This window comes from Rissa tridactyla, chromosome 6 (genome assembly GCF_028500815.1).
Source record: "Rissa tridactyla isolate bRisTri1 chromosome 6, bRisTri1.patW.cur.20221130, whole genome shotgun sequence".
In the NCBI taxonomy this organism is placed as follows: domain Eukaryota; kingdom Metazoa; phylum Chordata; class Aves; order Charadriiformes; family Laridae; genus Rissa; species Rissa tridactyla.
This window is the reverse complement of record NC_071471.1, coordinates 42,921,234-42,940,207: the sequence shown is the minus strand read 5'-3', so window position 1 is coordinate 42,940,207 and position 18,974 is coordinate 42,921,234. Positions and strand designations below refer to the sequence as shown.

General features: G+C 46.3%; 1 protein-coding gene across 1 annotated transcript; it reads right to left on the bottom strand.

Annotated features, from left to right (window-relative positions):
• Positions 1-961: 961 nt before the first annotated feature.
• On the bottom strand, positions 962-17,704 carry SNCG (synuclein gamma). The gene is made up of 5 exons (XM_054206262.1): positions 17,151-17,704; positions 12,074-12,115; positions 11,057-11,184; positions 2,375-2,461; positions 962-1,296 (listed from the first exon to the last, which is right to left on the bottom strand). Exons 1-5 carry the CDS (start codon positions 17,269-17,271, stop codon positions 1,276-1,278), a joined length of 399 nt encoding a protein of 132 aa, XP_054062237.1. The 5' UTR covers positions 17,272-17,704; the 3' UTR covers positions 962-1,275.
• Positions 17,705-18,974: the final 1,270 nt, after the last annotated feature.

Genomic DNA, 18,974 nt, shown 5'->3' with positions numbered 1-18,974 from the left:
AGGCTGACATCAAAGCTCGCTGGATCCTTCCATGCTACAGCAGGTCTCTCCTGTAATACCTTCCGTAGTCCTCATCATTATGCAACTTAATGAAGAGTAATGGTCTGATTTTGAAGCAGCTTAAATCAGTTTATACCGGCTTCTCATGGATCCATGGGTGCTCTGCCTGTAGGTGAATAGAAGACCCCATTTTTATATCCATACTTACTGAGGTGCTTTAAACTCTTTCTTCATTATTTACAGCAATGGGCTCATAGCAACCTTTTCTGTCCTCTATGTTTGCGAAGGCAGAAGGTCTCTCCTGCTCTCGCTCAGCACCTTCCCTGCAGACTGACCGGCTGCTGCAGCCGGTACCAGTAATTCTCCGTGTTCGCCTGGCACCAGTAATTCTCCGTTGGCACCTGTTATCAGACTCACGCATTTCGCAGGAATCCTGCCCGCACTAATGCCATTCTGATCCAAGAGGCCAGTGCCCATCATGTTTCTTTAATTACCTGCTAGCCAGAAGACGTCAGGATAGAGTTTCCAAGCTCTGCTGTAAGCAGGATAAACAGCAAAGAATAAACGCTAACCGAGCTCAGCATGACTTTCATGTTCCTTTACAAAGCCTTCTATTTTCCTGTTTCCCCCATGCGCTGTCTCTTAAACGTGGGGGAATATTTAAAAAGTGAAATCTCTGTTTTTCAGCCCTGAGAGACAGAAATCTGACCTACCTATGCTATTGACTTCAGAAATACAATTTTTCATTATTCCCCATCTTTTACATCACACTCTAAGGGCCTTAAAGTCATGAGATCCTTGTATTTTAATACCATGCTTTTACAGGAAGAGTTCATCGGTTTGCAAGGATCAACGTCTAAAACGTGCAAATAAAACTGACAAAACCAAAAAACTTGTTCAAACACCTTTTTATTTGTTAAAAAAAAAAAAAAAGAAGAGTATTTCCACAATACCTAGAGATCCCAAGTGCCAGTGCAGATGGAGGCGAGACACGGATCAGTGTGTCCGACCAAAAGTGGTGAAGCGCGTGGGTCGGGAAGCCAGGAGGGATGTGGGGAGGGAGACACACACCCTGGTACACGGCTGCATTTTGCTTACAAACCAGAGGAGTCTGGCTTACGTATATTGTACGGGTGGTTTATGGGGGAGGTGAAAGGCTACAGAGCTGAGCGGAGTTAGTCTATGGAGAGCAGGGTGTTCCTGTTGTAGTGCCAGCTAATATTTCCATGTATGCTCTTGGAATGTTCTCTTTTGAGCTTGAAGCCCTTAAGTTGATTAATTGCCTTCATTTTCACCCTGTGAGAGAAGACAGACAGGAAAACGATTAATATTTCCAGTGGAAAACATATAGAAATAAAATTAGGAGGAAAACCCATGCTGGTAGTCACCACATAAAAACCCAATGTGGTGCAGAAAATAAATGAATTATCTGTTCCTTCTGGGTACCAGACGCGCTCCTGCTGTAAGTCAGGCCTTCCCCTGCCCCCTGGGAAAGCCAGGGTGTGATTTCTCACGTGGTGGAGGAAGTTGAGCTCACGCAGGGCCGGGCTGCCACCGGCTGGAATGTCCTGATTTCTGCTGCCACCTTGGCCTCCCGCCCCGGAGGGAGGCCAATTTTTGGGATGCGTGAGTGGCAGCCCTGGCACCGGGTGGGGGGGTGGGGGTGGGGCAATGACTGGTGGAGGGCAGTAGGTGCAAGCTGTGGAGCTTCAAGCACGAGGAAAAGAAGTCTGAGCTTCGGAGAGGCTGAAAACTGGGGACTGAGCGTGCCTGCAGGGCTGGTAGCCAAACGGCTGAGCACCCAAACTGTAAAGGCAATTCTGTGCTGGGCAGTAAGAGGTCGTCCTCCCAGAGACAGATGTTTGGTCCAGGGCTTCAAAAGGACATCGCAAGCAGAATAGATCAAAAACTAAAAGAACTAATTTAAGTATAGGAAAATATATAGAAAAATTGAGCTTGTTATCTAGAAAGCTACAGGAAAATCTGACTTGTTAGCTAAAGCTCTTCTAAAGCATGGCTGCAACCAGGGAAAAGCTATTCCATGTGATGATAAAAACCACAGGATAACATTAACTATTGTATGTGTGTTTTCACGCCCAAATCAAGCAGCAGTTTGGTCTGCCCGATCTATCACTCATGGCAAATTCTTGGTCCCGAAAAAGGAAGTGGCAAAAGCAAGAACCCATGGGCTCAGGTTGTGTCAAATAACCCCTGAAAATGGGAATACCGATGGGGCTCCACGTGCAGCGGATCTACAACCACAGAAAGCAAAGTGGAGGTTGTCCTGGAGAAAACCAGTAACCCAGAGAAAGCCCAGGTGCGGTGTCACCAGCCGGGGGACCGCGGGGACGTCAGGGCTGTGGCATCACCTCACCTCGCTGCCTCTGTCGGTGCTGGCCGCCGGGTCCCCCTCTCCCGCCGCCCCCGGCTGCTCGGGTGGCTGCGGCGCTGCCAGGTCCTCCTGCCAAGTCACAAGCGAGACATTTGTCCTTGCCAGCACACGCAGAGTCACCCCCCCGCAATCCCAGACAGGCTATTCGAGCAGGCTGCGCAAAACGGGTCTGAGCATTGCACACGTGAACAAAATACCAGGTTTAATAGTTGGCAAATATTGCTTGAAATCCGTTTTTTTGTGCAGCTTGTTAGAGCAGATGTCTATGAAAAAGCAATTCAAATTCATACAGCCTCATTTAGGGTCTTTTTCATACAGAAAAACAGTTCTTTTTCTGAAGTTTTCTTTCCTGTCACTGAAACCAAACGCAGTTTTGACTCCTTCAGCGTGAAGAAATTTGGGAGCAACAAATAAATTTACCTGGAGTAAGACAGATTACGCCTAGCCTTTGCCCACATTACCTTGCTTACGCTAAGCACTCATCGCATAGACTAATACCAATTTCAGATATTGTGGCGGCAGGCATTAATGTCATGCCTCAGATAAAATGTCATTATCAAAGGATAAGCTTTCCTTTGTGTTTGAAGTCCAAGCATTTTCATAAGCACTTCGGGCCCTTTCAGCTACTTCCTCACATCTTTCAGCTACCTTTCTATTCAAAGAAGAAGGGAAAAGGTTTTATTACTAGGTAATTACTTTAAACGTGATTTCATCACATGGGAAGAGAAGACAAAAGTCCTGACCATACTGGGTGTGCCCAGGGGATGGACGGGTTGCAGAGATGAACCTTTGTGGGGTCAGTCAGCAAGAGCAGGGGGAAGCAGGAATAGCAGGACCCCTAGAGTCCAGCCCCAAATCAGCAGGGAACTCCGCTAAAATTACAAAGCAGTATCCCTGAATTTTTACTCCCTTTTCCCACATAAAGTCAGGGCCACCATAGAAGGAACCTGGGACAGGTATATTACATAAAGGGAAAGTCAACTTTGCACACAAGGAAGATATATCATTTGAATTTCAACATTTTGGAAAGAAAAGGCCACCACTTTCCCTGGTGGTGCTGTTGACGCAGCGCAAATCAAATGTCCCTGTCAAACCTACTGGAAACAGAACTTGATACTCCGTGTGTTTTGGGGGACTCCACTCTTCCTTTTCCTGCCCAGTCACAACTGTTCTTGTCAGCAGGAGAACACCCCTGCTGCTCTTGGGACTGAATTAGGGAAGAAGAGGTGATGTGAGATAAAAAGTCAAAAATAGACGTATTTCACAGAGTTGCATCCCATGAAAATTTAAGCTGGACATTGGACTTCAGATCCATTTTTAGCAGGAATGGGAGCCGGGGAGATGGAAGCATTGAAACCTGATTGTCCTGCCATAGGCTTCTCGCTCTCCGTGCAAGCTACCATGAGAGATTAATCCACCAAAGAACGAAAATGGCCAAAATATGAGCCGCAGCCCAATACTGATGTCTGTCGCAGCCCCAGGCGTTCCCTTCACCTCCCTGCCGAGAGTCAATTAGTTTGTTTACAGCGAGAGCCATGCATGGGGGTGTCTCCATATGAAAAGCACAGTGTGAATAAATTTTTTTTCCCCTAAGAAAAGTGCCCTTAATTTGCATCACATTGTTGGCCGAAATGATTCTTGCTGCTATCAGCCTGGCCTGTGTTAAGTAAGCGCCGGGTGACCTCATGAAACCCGTTTGTGCACATCATGGAGAGCAGTCTGTGGTCTCCAGCTGCCGGCGGGACAGGGACACCAGGCTGCTGGGGACAGGGCACCGCTCCGGTGGAGCCACAGCCCTTCCCACATGAGTGAGCTCTCCTCTGGTCAGCAAGCTGAGCTCACTATTCTGAATTTATGGAGGCTCACCCAGCCTCAGGGTCCAGTCTGTGGCTTTAAAATGCCTTACATGAGTGTAGAGCTGCAAAAAAGGACTACACCTTATAACTCAAGAGTGCACATTAGGTCAAAGCAGGTAAAGAGCCTCAGATTGTATTTTGAAGGTTTACAAGCAGTTTTTTTGACTATTAGATGGAAAGAAAAGAAACCTGCAATGCAAGCCAATGACAACAGCTGCAACAGCAGTCGCTTCGTAGGGTTTTTTGCAGGTGGGGTTACCAGCTGCCTGCGAAATCGTGATGGTGAATCAATGGCAACTGCTGAAGGCGTTGAGCTGCGTTGGGAAAACTGGGGAACATAGGAACACAAGGACAAGCGCAGTGCACCCCATCTTTCTACAGGGCATGACCACCTACTCTTCCTGTGGGCATGGAGCTCAGCTCTGGTAGATGTGGAAACAGTCATGGAAAAGTGTATCCCTTCCTCAGGACCATCCTGAGGACACTGCATCCAAGGGCACTGGGTGGGCTGAAGAATCCCCATTCAGCTATTGTGCTGCTTATTATATCCCTTAAATCATGCTGCCTGCCAAGACTCTGCTCCAGAAGGATAAAAGTGACTCATCCATCTATTTTTAGAAAGGGAAGCAACCATGTTTCTGGAGAGCGTTTCTAAACTTGTGGAGGAACCAGCACAATCGCAGGATGAAGAGGTGTCAGGCCGTGTTAGGGATGTCGCCTCACAGCCTTTTTCTCACGCGCTTCCCACCCTGCCCAGAATAGCGAGCATGAGATGAGGAAGGGCTGCATTCTTCAGCTGGGTGTTAGCTGGCTGGGGAGATCAGGAAAATAATATAGAGAGGAGGATCATGTAATGTAAGGGTCTTCGCTTAGGATGGAGAGACAGAAATTCCTGGTACCAAACCCCAGCTGTAACAGTGACTCACAGGATGGTGCTGGGCAAGAAAGAAAGGGTGACAATCCAGCTTCTCTGGAGGACAGTGAGGACTTTGCCATTCCCTTCAGTGCTCGTCTCCTCATTAAAAGGGATAAAATGTTCTAAGGGAAAGGCATGTTGCAACTATGAAGTAATTAGTAACGCTCCTCCTGCTCTTAAAGGGCGAGCAGATTTCTTTTTCCCCTCAGAAATTATGTATTGCCTTAGAAAAAGCATTTAAAATGAAAAAAAACTGATTTAGTTTGTTATGGGCTGCTTTCTTCTTTTTTGGGGGGGGGGGGCAGGGTTGAATCTTTTTGGCTAGAGAATAGAGAAAAGCGAGTAGTTTAACATAATAATTAAGTGAAACACAAGACCTTAGAATTCATTACAGGAACGCTATACAAGTTTTTAAATATTTTATATATATAAAAATATATTTGTATATAGAATATGCACACTATAGAAGATTTATATATATATAAAATGCAATATTTCAGTAAGGTTATGAAACATAGTTACATGTTCAGATATCACTAATGAAAAACTCAACAAATTAGGGCCTGCTATTTATAAAAATATTCCTGCACAATGTTAAGAGGTCTTAAATAGAGCATACTACAGGCTTCTGGGATCAGATATTTTAATATGTTTTTTTAAAAACCTATTTTAAAAGTCCACAGATTTTGCAAAAGAAAAAATTAATTACAAGTTGATTCTTCAGATTTCTCTATTTCATGGGTTCTATGAAATTCCCTTTTCAGCTCAGCGACTGTGTTGTTTGTTCTACTGGCTGAGTCCATACATTAAATGGAATTTATATTTTTATCCATATTATGCTATAGGCCAGTGAGGGTTTTTTGCCATCCCCAAAAATTCTGAGATAAACAAGCTTATTGGGGTTATCTTCCTTATCTAACAGAGAAAGCATGCAGAGCCTAAATGTTTTATGCTGGAACATTACTCATCAGAAACTCAACAAATTCAGTGGCAAGTAAGATTTCTATTATTATTATTTTATTTCTATTTTATTTTAAGGCTGTAAAACCATAGAGGTTCACTGATGACCTAATCTGCTACAAATTTAACAGCCTGCAATGGGATATCAATTGCATAAGGCGGAGAAAGGTTCAGCCTCCCATAGCGCTCTTGACCTTGGGCGTTGGAGCAAAAGCAACGCTACTTGGCAGCGTCCCCAAACCGCTCCCCTGCAAACCCTCAGGCAACCTGGCAGGTCCTACGGACGGGCTGTCCTGGGTTGGGTTTCGGGCTGAACGTGATCAGAGTGATGCTGACAGCTCTGACTAAGAGTCAACCCGTGATTAAAGTGAGTGGACCCACTGACAGGACAGACAGATGGGCGCACAGGATTCCTGTCTTACCCTGCAAACCCAGGTGGACTGTTGGGGTAGCTTTGTTTTCATCCAGCTCACAGCCAGACTCTCCTAGGGTTTCCTGGGGCTGCTTATACAAATAATATATATTTAATAATGTTTGCGTTATTGTCCTACAGGATTACTGGGGCACAGCCTTTAGCCATGAAGCACACACACAGTCTTATGGAGTTTAAGGCTTCCCCAGTGCCGCTAACTCAGCTATTCTGCATGTGAAAAATGTAGGCCTGGATGCACTGATGAGACTGGGAGGGAAGCAGAGAAGAAGTGCCTGTGGGCAGAGTACCCCACGCTGCTTCTGCAGTCTCCCCTGCTCCATGGGACGCTGAAGGATACCATCGGGAGGCATCACGGCATCAGTGAAGAATAATGAAGCTTGAATATGAAGGACGAAGCTTGAATACAAAGGGGAAGAGTTTAGACTATTTATTCTACTTAATTGCAAGGTAGTTTGGCTGTTGATTTCCCTGCTCCTCCTGCTTAGCAGCTTTGCCCTCCGTGGCCTCTCAGATGCCCTTGGTTGTCCTCAAACCAGGACGCTCTCTCCTAGTGGCACTCGCCCTACCCAAACTAACTTCAACAGGGAGGTCACTCATCAGTTTCTGCTTCTAATTCCTTCAGTGAGACTGTCTCAGTGTCGGTGGCATCACAGGGTTTAACTGAGCAGAATTAAGGCCATGAACGTCAACCATTCTTACTCAAAATGTGCAGTGGTTATGAAAGCAGTAAGCCGCGGTGCGGGTACGGTACACGTGTGCTAGGTCAAGCGCAGAGAGAAACGATGTGATCCAACGAACGCGCCCAGCAGTTGTACATAACTGACAACTGCTCAAATTAATTAATGGAGTGAAATAACAAAAAGATCAAACCCAATTCAAAATGACAGAGTCACGAACTGACAACTAAACCATATGCAAACTGCCAGGGCAAACAGATCTAAAGGGAAGATCTTGGTGGAGGGCGTAGGGAAGCATCAGCTACGAGGGAAATTCCTCCAGCCCCCGAGGGACATTTTGTGAGTGTGTCTATGTACACGCGCCTGTTCCCAGCCACGTGGTGTCTGCAATGCAGCAAACTTCGTGCTGTGTCATGCAAACAAAGAATAAATCCTCTTCAAGATAGGGCTACTAAGTGGGTGGTTACCTCAGCGAAATCCCTTAGTGCCCACCCCAGGGGCTGGGAGGGGAGCAGAGACACAGCCAAAACGCATCACTCATGGGTCTCATTCCTTTGCATATCAGAAAAAAATTGTGGAGGGTTTATAGTCTTTTAACTTACATATTTTTTTACTTAATACTTAACAACTCCTCCGAAACAGTCAATACTTTCTTGTACTCAGTACGCAGTGACCAGGCCAGTGCCAAAGCCCTATTAGTGATGCCAACGCCACTCGAGGTTGCTCTCATCTGGCACTTGACACCCCTTGGCTCGCGGTTCCCTCAGCCCCACTTCCTTCTGCCTGGCTCCGAGTGCTCCCACCGAGGACAGCAAGGAGCAGCGGGCTGCCAACTGCCCCACGTGTGCCCACATTTCAGTGCCTGCCATGTTACACGAAGGGCTGGATTCTTCCCCATGGCCAATGTCGCCATCTGATACACCCTCAGAGCTCAACCACTCCACGGCTGCTGCCCCAAGCAAAACTTAATCCTTAGAGTTTCCCACTCCTTGCTAGTATGTGTCTGTCACTGATCCCAGCTGTCAAATGCACAGAATAAATGTCAACAAGCTCTCCATAATTGATATTAATACTGGGAATGCTGAGCTGGGGACATGCCTCCTAGGCCACTGGGCTCCCCAGATGCAAGTCATCCTGTAGCACTGCTCAGTGCTCACCATGCATTCCCGCAGATCCCCTGGTGCTTTGAACAACCCCTCTATAAAGTCAGCAGTGAACAATACTGGAGATAGTTGAAAATAGAAATAAGACATTAGCAACTGCTCTTTGTTATTAAAAAGGAGGAGGACAGGATGGAGCATGGGCAAGTCTCAGGGCTGGATACAACAGCTTTCTCGGACGTCAGGGGCTGGAACACTTGTGTGTAATTTCTGACTTGCAGGATTTTCACAGTAGATATTTATTTTTTAAATGTCTAACTGCTATACCTTATCACAGTGCATCTCCAGCAGGTCTCTCAAATGCATTACAGTGCCCGGCACTGGTCTTGGCAGCCTCTGGCTCTATTTCCATTAGCAAATTGTGCAGCACAATAGGAGCAGGTCTGGAGAGAAAACAGCTGGTGCCCAGAACCCAGCACAACCCCTCCGCTCCTTTCAGGGCCCTCCCTCTGGAGCAGCTCTGGCCCCACGGCCGTTAACCATTAGCAGTTGGGACACACTCAGAGCTCCCTCTTCCGTGTCATTGCTACCCAAAAGGTGTCTAGCGGGTGCAACTGAAGTATTGCGAGTGAGCGTGACTAGAAGATTTGCACTCCTAATTTAAGCTGCAGTAAAATGCTAGAGTAGATAATCCCTCTCTTTCACAGAAACAAACATTTTTCCTGAATTTATTTCTCCTGTGACTTCTTTAGCCTTGCTCTTCTCCTTCCTTTTTCATTCTGCTGCCCACCTCTGCTCTTTGGCATGATACCACGATACTGTATCCAAAGCAGTTTCCTGGCTCCCTCATTCAGTCTGCCCTTCGGCATGGGACACATCCCACTATTTTTTCTTCTTGATCAATCCCCACTTTACCTCTAAGCAGGTGGACATTGCCAGAAGATGCCAGAATGACAGTTCAGATGCTTAATGCTTTAACTCTGTGGAAAACTCTCGGCTTTTGCGTATCGCCGGCAGTCTGCATAAACTTGAACCATTAGTAGGGTGAAGGAATCACTGATTTTCTAAGGGACTACCTGCTCAAAGATGGAAACAGATAACATTGACCAGTTTGAGCTGTGAAATTACCACCTGTAGGCTGTAAGCTCATCAGTCTTTGAGGAGGGAGCTCTCATTTAGGACTAAAGGGGAAGAGGATTGCTGCTGCTCAGTCCTTGCCGTAAGGGGAGATGGTTCACTATCTACAGGATGGATTCCTACCATCAGCAAACTCCTGGCTCTCCTGGGTCAAACACCCCATGCCCTGTCAGTCAAAAGGTACAAGGGGGTAGTCTGGCCCCACGGAATTAGGAATCATGGGTTGCACTCCTGTAGCCTAACTGCTGTTCCCTATGGGAATAGGGATTACTCTTATCCCAAGGGTTTAGCAGAACTTCTGTATCTGCCTTTTTCACATGCTTTCAGGAGGACATTTTGCGTCACTCATAGCTGCTGTTCTCTTTTGTTAGGCTATTCTCTCAGGATTTATATGGTGTGTAGAAGTTTTGTTTCACATCACAATGTGTTTACGTGCAGGTCAGGAAATTCATCAGCCAACTGTCTGAACAATTAAAACAATTTTGGCCAGCCTGGCTTCGCTTTGATTCTGGGTTTGGGTTTGTCGTGACTCATCTAGCTCATGTCACTATCAACACTATTGACCACAGCTCCCTCAAGAGGGGCAATGCATCCGGGCTCACCAGAGAGCTGCCAAGTATTACCCTCATGTTCTGTACAAATGGTTGCTGTTTGTTACCACCCAGTGAAAGCATCTTCTCTAATGATCAACTTACTTTGCCTTCATCTAGGGAGCTGCTCTGCTCCTTCACATGCCCCCTTATCCCCTCACTTGAAGCAACCCAGTCTGTCAAATTAGGCTGGAGGACAGAAGACGCCTTGTCTGAATCTGGCTTAATCCGCACACAGTTTGGGTCACGCGGCCTTTATCAACAAGCACTTGGTTGTTGACAAAATCAGCATGAAGCAGAGCAGGAGGGTCAGGCTCTCTGCTGGGACCGGGCTTTGCTGGAATTGCTGCTGCCCTCAGCTGCCTGCGGAGCTTCCGGGGCCAGGGCCAAGGCTGTGTGTTGCACAGGCTCCATCTAGGTGTGAGGGCAAGCACTGAGCTCCTGCTCCTCCACACCTGGCACGTCCCAGAGCTCTGACCCTGGCCAGGTGCTTGCTGCACCTTTCTGCTCAAGTCCCTGGACATAATGCTTTTCTACATTTATAAGAGAACGGGGAGCCGGACTCTTGCCAGCAGTGCCCACTGATAGGACAAGAGGCAATGGGCATAAATCGATTAACGTGTCCATCTGAACACAAGAAAACACTAATTTTTTTTTCCTGTGAGGGTGGTCAAATGCTGGCACAGGTTTCCCGGAGAGGTTATGGAGTCTACATCAGTGGAGATGTTCAAAACCCAACTGGACATGGGCAACCTGCTCTCATTGACCTTAAGGGGGTTGGACTAGATGATCTCAAGAGGTTCCTTCCAAATTAAACAATTCTATAATTACATATTAAGCATTATACAATAATACTAAGCATTATATAAAAGTAGATATTGCTGAAAGCCTCTCATTAAATAGGTAAAACCATCAACTCTAAATGTTTGCAGTATTTTAAGTATAATCTGAAGACGACTCTTCTGTCCTGCACATCACCAAAGAAACAAACATACCTTTTTTACAACTCCTGTAGTGGCCACGATGGTCTCTGCTCCTTCTACGGTCTTGTTTGCCACTGTGTTCACGCTGGCTACTACCGCTTCTCCCACCACATTGGCCTGCTCTTTGGTCTTCTCAGCAACTGGGATTTCAACAAAAGCAGAAAGTCAATGAGCCAGGCACCACCAAAAGGCTGCCAAATTCACTGGAACCGATTGCAAATGATTACACCAAGGTAAGAGAAGAAGTTGGCCCTGGTACAGTCCTTATTTGGATTTTTTTCTATGAGATCACGTCTGATTTTAGATCATGTACGTGAGGGTTTTGTCTGACTCACAATGCTGCTCAGAGAGCAGCGCTGCAGCCTGTCAGTCTTTGTGGGCAATTGGAGAATGAAAAATTCACTGTAAGATGTTAAGAGACAGTTGTGCAAATAAGGTATTTCACATTGTAGACCGCGTATGACCTCTCTCCAGGTACCTTCTGTTTGATTTAATACCCTTGGGTAGAAAAAAAAAAAAAATAATTCAGTCATGAAATTCTCCAGGGAAAGGATCCATTAAACTCTCTTCAAGGCAGTCCAGACAGCTGCCCTGCCTTGGATGTTGGGATACCTAGGAAGGGTCCCTTTACAGGCCCTGAGTCTGTGACCGCCAGACAGGAGTCTCCCAAAGGCCACAGTTTTGGCCCATTGGGACCCGATGCAAGTAAATCCTCTCTGCACACTGGGCAGCACTCTAGGCATTGTGAAATGTCTAAATTGCTGTGAATTATCTGAGTCTGCCAAGTAACATTTGTTAGATTGTTTTTGACCTGCTCTACCGATTAAATATTTCTCCCATCCACGCGGACTGCAAATGCCAGACCCTGACCCAACGCTCCTGGCAAGCATTCTCCATTCATCAAATGGAAGGTCATGCAGATCAGCGGTATCCCCTAGAGACCTCCCATTTGGCAGGAACGATGGCCTTATCAAAAGGCCCGGCAACACGTCACAGATTTCCACATCCCTCTCGGGGATGTGCTCTTACCTGAGGTCACGCTTTGCACTACGCCTTCCTTGGTTTTGGTACCTGTGAAAGGAAACACACGGTCCATCAGTGCTACCTGGCAAAGAACCCCCTCGTTTCTGGACACGGACAGCTTTCTGTTCTTACTAGGTGCAGTAGGGACCCATGGGGCCAGCACCTCCTGCTAAGACATAAGCCATTTGTAGACCCAGCAGAAGGAACCAGCTTCCTTTCCAATAAAGTCAATGAGTCCCTTTTTGTCAGGAGCTGGAGAACTTCAACAACAATGTCTGGAGATGCCTAGACCTGAAAAATCCTGCTGAAGTATGAGAAATTGCCCTAGAATATTTCCAGAAATGAAAAGAACAGTTGAGTGGAGCTAAATCAATGTTAAGCTAATTGTCAAAATGAATGTCACCTGGTAAAATCTCACCTACATCTGTGATCCTCTCCTGCCTTTGGTTGCAGTGGTCATTTAAAGCTTCATTCTATACCTCTAGTAAAGACTCTCGAGGCTGAATTTACAGAAAAACCACCCACCTACTACATACCTACTTACTAGATTTCCATTTTGGTGCCTACAGCCTAGGCTGTAAGTGCCTGCTCGCAGCGATACACAGATTACAGATGCTTTTATCTCAAATTATGAAAGTACGCCATATGTATGCTTACATTGTAATTTATCTCGCTGTTCTGAAGGCAGAAAAGCTAACAGGATGTGAGGACATTCAGTTCACAACACAAGTAGCCCTTAAGGAATAATTAACCTCTGCAGTTTTCCTCCAAGCTTGAAGTGACCGGCTACACATCCCTTCAACTTGTATACTGCAGCACGTATGTTAAATCGTATGCTAGATGGGCAGCCCCCACAGAAACTAGATACTTTTTCACATTCCAAAAATAAAAGATCAAATTTGTCTCTGTTGGAAGTTAAATAAACATGTGCCAAAAGGTTCCACTGGTCCCACTTGGCTGTATTTTGTAAATCATCTGCACCTATAAGTTTCCCATACTGATACAACAAAGGGATTTTTACGGCAAACTGTCCAGATGATAGAAGTAGAGACCCAGGCAGATCTTTAACTCCAGAGGTACTAGAGCGTCCATGGGTGTGGTGGGAGAAATCAGCTACAAACATCAGCTACATCACGTTCTCATTAGCAGCCTGAAAAGCAAAACAGGTGCAGCGGCCTGATAACCACAGATCCAGCCCAGCTCTGTTCTGCCTGATACACATTATGTATTATTGAATGTAAGTCTCAATTGTTGATTTATTTTAGTGGTTGTAACGGTTGCCCGGGGCAGAACAAAGCTGTGCTACTACAATATGCCTTCAACATTTCACTCCACCCTCCCAAACTGTGTTAAAACTGAAGAGATGAAATCTTTGTACTTATACTTGTTTTTGCTGTAAACTGAAATTCCTAATGATGCATATGATACTTGTGCACTGCTGTAAACTGGATTTAATAGTGATGCCGATGATACATGCATGTGTACAGAAGCACAGCAGTAAGCAGAGCAGATGCCAGCCTGGAGCCATCAAGGTGAGCTCCTGAACGGGCCAAACACCCACAGCCCAGCTCAGCCCCCGTCCTGCTTCAGTTTCCCTCCCGGTGCCATTCCAATAAACGACTGCCACTGTATTGATGTGACATACAAGATCTTCTCACATCAGATGCAGATGTTCAAGCTTAGCCCTCCTGTGCTGTTTTTTTGGTCAAAGAGCAGATTTTAGCTAAGCAAAGTATATAATTTGCTATACTAGCCTTGCGTATGTTTCAGTTTTGCAGTAAACATGCATAGTGAGACAAGAGCTGTACCTCTGGGTATTTTTTTACCAGACTTTTGATTTAAGATGACTATCTGGGCTCAATTCTTTTGCAGGGAGAGGGGAATGGGTGAGTGTTGAATTTTCTGCTGGAAAATAATTTCAGAAAGGAGGGATGCAACTAGAAGAAAATTACCCGAATCCGTTTGAGGACAGAGGCGATGGCAGTGGGAAGCGCCACTGCTGGGGAGAGATGGCCTCATCTTCCTAACCAGGTCTCCTAACCACACCCCATGACTCAGGCTCAGCATCCATCATGCACCACACGGGATCTGACCTTCCGCCACGTACCCTTGCCGGCAACCCGCATCTGTTGAATCAGAAAGCGATCACCTGATGCTCAATCTCATTTCGCTCATTAGTCCTTGCCTGCAGCTTGCGTACACAGAATTAAAAGTTCATGCATCCTGCCTTTTCTGAGAGCTGTGAGTCATCTGTAATAGCTGAAGTATCGCAAGGGTGCAACTAAGGCGGCAGAGCGCTGTGCAGTGGGAGAAGAGCTGTGGTAGAAAACAACATTATGCCGTGCTATAAATCCTGCGGGAGTTCCTGCTGGAGTCACTTCGTTTAAGCAGAGCTTGGTGCGTCGGGGCTTTCTGCGGCATGCGTGATTGAAAGCTGTTCTGGAAAACTAGAAGGGCATTTTTTGTTGAGGCTTCCTGAACTGTAGTATTAAACAGTATTAATGACCTTATACTCAATACTCCGCTGCAGCTTTGCATTAACTTCATTAATTAACTTCAGCATCACTTATCCCCCTATTTAAACCCAATAAAAAAGGCAGCCCATTGAATCAAATTCTGGATACACATTAACCGTGCACGAACCCACAGCCCCTTCGGCATACCCAGAGACTCTTACAACTTGGAGAGCAGACTGTGATGTCACTGTGCGCAGAGGTGGCCCGTGCTAGAGGATTTCTCTCTCTTTTCGTGCACCCTCTTCTCTGACCTACACATTCAGCAAGCGGGGCAGGAGCACCCCACGCTCGTGACTCCCCCGGCCATGGCAGCATCTGTAACCAGCCAGGCTGTGGCCCACATTGCAGCGCTAGCACGGGAGGGAGGTACCTCGGGTGTGGTTGTGGGACCTGAACCTGCGTGACTCAGGGAGGAAGGATGAGGTGGCCGCAGAGCCCCGATGACACCGTCTGCTCCAAGCAGATGCCTCTGCATCAGCATGTTTTTTCTCCTGGGGTGGCAAGTGACTCACCAGATGTGGTGGTTGTGCCCAGACATCTGGAATCCTCCTCGGAGAGTCAGTGATGAGTTAGCACAAACCTGAATAAAAGCCAGGGATCCACTTAATCCATCCTAGGCTTCAGGATCCCCCATCACCCTCCACCCCTCACTTTCCTGACTCTCTGAAAAGACCCTCAAGCTTTTGTACAAGCATTATTTTCTCCTAGCATCCAAAAATTCAGGTTGCGTCACATAAGGCTCCAGCCCAAGCTACTGGGATAGGGCTCTGTAAAGGAAGGAGCAAGGAAGGAACAGTTCAGGTCTCTGATTAACCCTTCATGTGTCACAGAGCGAGAAAAGGTGGCACAGACAACATACTAATCACTCCAGTTTTAATTGATATACCAGGCCTCCACCTTCTCCACTTAAAAATCAATTCTCTGAGGTAATCAGCATCTGGCCTTTACTCTTCCTGCCTGTGAAAGACTGAATATTCCCCAAAAGGCTGCGCATCCCCCAGCGCGCAAGCAGGAACCGACCCCCCCCCCCGCAAGGCAAAGCACTATCCAGTGCATGACAGGGCAGGAATTGGAGCTATACCAAAAAACCCAATGAACCGAAACAAAAAACGAAAAGGAGAAAGCGCTTCATCTTCACCTTGATTCTTTATTTAACCCTCATTCAGAGATTTAGGTTTTAAGAAGGTTTTTAGAAAACTTTATTGAAAAGGTTGGAGTCTCATGAGCAGACTGTGTACCTCATGGCTGTGCAGAAATGAACACAGGTCACAGTATGGAGACGTACAACATGACTGAACAGAGATGTGCGGAATTATGTATAAAAGTTGGAATTAATCCTTTCTAACATCGCTCAAATCAGGAAGCAGCCGGAGCAGTAGGGATGCCACAACTTGGCACCTAGATGTGACGTTTCACAGGCTGGTGTTTCAGTTACTGCAGTTAGTTTAATTATTTACAGGGATGCTGTTTACCTTTTTTCTTGCGAATCAGCTTCAAATTGAAATGTGAACTGTTACATACATTCACTCACAGCATGCCAATACTTGTGCGTTTAAAATTTCAGCATGAAGACATTACCAGATCTGCTGCACATAAAATTTGTATTTCCTTTGTAATTTACAAATATACATCAGTAGCTATACAACTGTTTTAAATATAGTAGCTCCATCCAGCTGCAGATGTTGCAGCATGACAGCAGGAAGAGCCTGCATGTAAACTTTCCTACTAAAAAAACCAACCCCTCACTCCCACATCTAGCAAACATAAAAAGCTGTGTGAGCTGCAGTAATCAGCACCGAGGCAATCAGTCTTGGGAACCTAAGACTCCACAGATTTTAGAGTATCTGGAATATCTGACCATCCAGCCATATAATTACATGCGCTAGGTAGTGGAGATCCTGGATTTCGAGGGTGACCTTGAAGGGGGGGGTTCTGAAACAGCCACGTTAGCTGTGAGAGGTCTCTAGCAGAACAGCAGGCGGGCTGTTTTCTAGATCCTATCCTGTGGGCACAACGAATTTGGGTGTCTCTTGTAAAGCAAGATTAACCTGTGCATGGGGAACGAAACAGGTTGGTGAACAGGAGAAGGATTTCAGGTTAAAACAGTATGTTTGTGGGGAAACAGATGCATCCTGCAACCCCCACTTAATAACACTGCTGGCTCCTCTCGGGGACCTCCTCAGCGTGTCTCTCGCAGGGTAGAGGTGAGGTGGAGATGAGCAGTGCTTGGATGCTTGGAGAGTGACTGACTCACCCTGCAATCAGTGAATAGTCATAACAAAAACCTTCCACCTGGTCATATGCTCCTTAACATTGCTTTAGTTCTGCCTCCTCTGAAGCAGTGGCTGTTTCTATGTCAAATTTACAGTTGGGGAAACTGAGGCACGGGGAGGATAAGGCACCCCAGGCTTACACAGCCACTCTGTGACAGAGCTGAGGAGGATATCCAGACCTCCCCGCCGTTCACTCCAAATCTTTAGCCACGATATAATTCCCCCAGACTTTCTTAGAGACAGTCTATGCCGTGGTTCATGCTCAAATGTAGGTTGAAAATAGTTCTCTCTTACCTACATACATCACCCCTTCTTTAGTCTTCTCTGCAGCCTCCGTCACTCCCTGCTTGGTCTTTTCTGCAGCAGCCACCACACCTTCTTTAGCAATGGAGAAACCTTTCTTAAAGACATCCATTCCTGTTGCTTGCTAGGGTATTACCTGGGGGCTCCGAGTGAGGGACAGCAGCAGAAAGCACCTGCAGACTGGGACTGCAATGTGCAGCCTCACCTCGGCTGGCTCTCGGTTTCCCTGCCAGTGCCTGCCTTTGCTCTTACTCCTCCGCTGGATGAAGGCAGTGTGGCAAACCTCACAGCCTTTGCCGGCTCTTATTGATGAAGCACGCTGCAGTGTAGCCAATGCCTGTGAACAGCTGATACTGAAATATTAATGATATGGATCCGCTTGGGAAGATTTAAGAAGGGAGGGGGAGAGGAGGAGGAGGACATTGGTAGGTAAGGGACTGTCTGGAAAATTTCCAGACAGATAAAGCTTTTAAAATATGCTGCAATGCTTGCACTCAAGGATGCTCTCATGTGAAGAGGGAGACTTTTTATCTGAAGAGCTGAGTTCCTGAAAGGGCATCTCCCCGAGGCTGCAGCAGGAGGCAAACACAAGCCCTCCTGGGTTCCTGGGGCCGGAGAGCACGTAAAAGCTGATAACGTTTGTAGCAAACAAACAGGGTCAGGTTTCTTGGTCTGGCAGTTACCAGAACCCATCCTGCACAAAACCCTAAGAGGAACATTATTTCTAGTAAATACTGCAAGAAACCTAGAGGCTGGTGCTCCAGCGAAGGGAGCTGGAAGCCCCGCTTGCCATGTTTGTCAGGTCTGAAGTTGGCCCCTCGAGGCATTAAGTATAAATTACAGTTTTTGGTCAGCTACACATCCCATTACAATAGTTCATTTCTGAAAAATCAGGTGCCTGTTGGGGGAAATCCTGTTTCCTATTTGTTTCTCTGAGCTGCTGTGGATAGAGCTCCGCTGCCGCAGAGCGAGACACTGTTTTACACTGACGCCACGGCTCACGTCAGAGGTCTGTGCTGCAGAAAATCATCCAGCTGAGAACCGACTGGGGAAATCTTACAGTTTGCAGAGAGGATCCATCCAGCCTCAAGGCCTCACTAGCAAAAAAATACCAAAATGTATCATCGTTAATCACAGTGGGATATCCTAATGCGCTTAAAGTTGAACTTGAGATAATTGTTTTCTGAAGTAGATTCTGAGTGGCCCAAATCAGCTGTCATCCCACTAGCACGAAATTCAACGCAGGCACCCATGAAACAATTGCTGGTGCAACAAGGTGATTATTTATTTTTATTATTGTTTAATGGTGCCATATCTGAAACTACAGAAGCTACGGAGCACTGGTCTGAGCACAAACCCTGGCCAGCTTTGGCTGCTTTTCCCTACCAGGCAAACAAAGAGAACACGAACTGCAGAGGTTTAACTGCGCTATGGGAGGGCAGCACACCGTAACATTGTGAAGCATGGTGGTCCGTAAGCCACTGCTGCCACAAGTTATCCACCTGGAAGGGTCAGATGGGGAATGACTACAGAGAAAAGACAAAAGTCCGAAGAAAAAATGACATGTCTGCACATACAAAATGACATGTCTGTACATACATGCAGACATGTACACAAACATAGTTCTTCCTATGGTAGTAAGCTTATTTCTTTAGTTTTTGGGAGCATTTTTTTAGTCCATACTGAAACAATTGAAAGACTGTTGGACTGGGAAATAACATACATATTTCTTAATCTTTTTCTCACAAATGGGTCCCCTTACTTATAAGTTAAGAACAAATTTCCATTTGAATGTAGAGTAGCCAGACCTCTGAC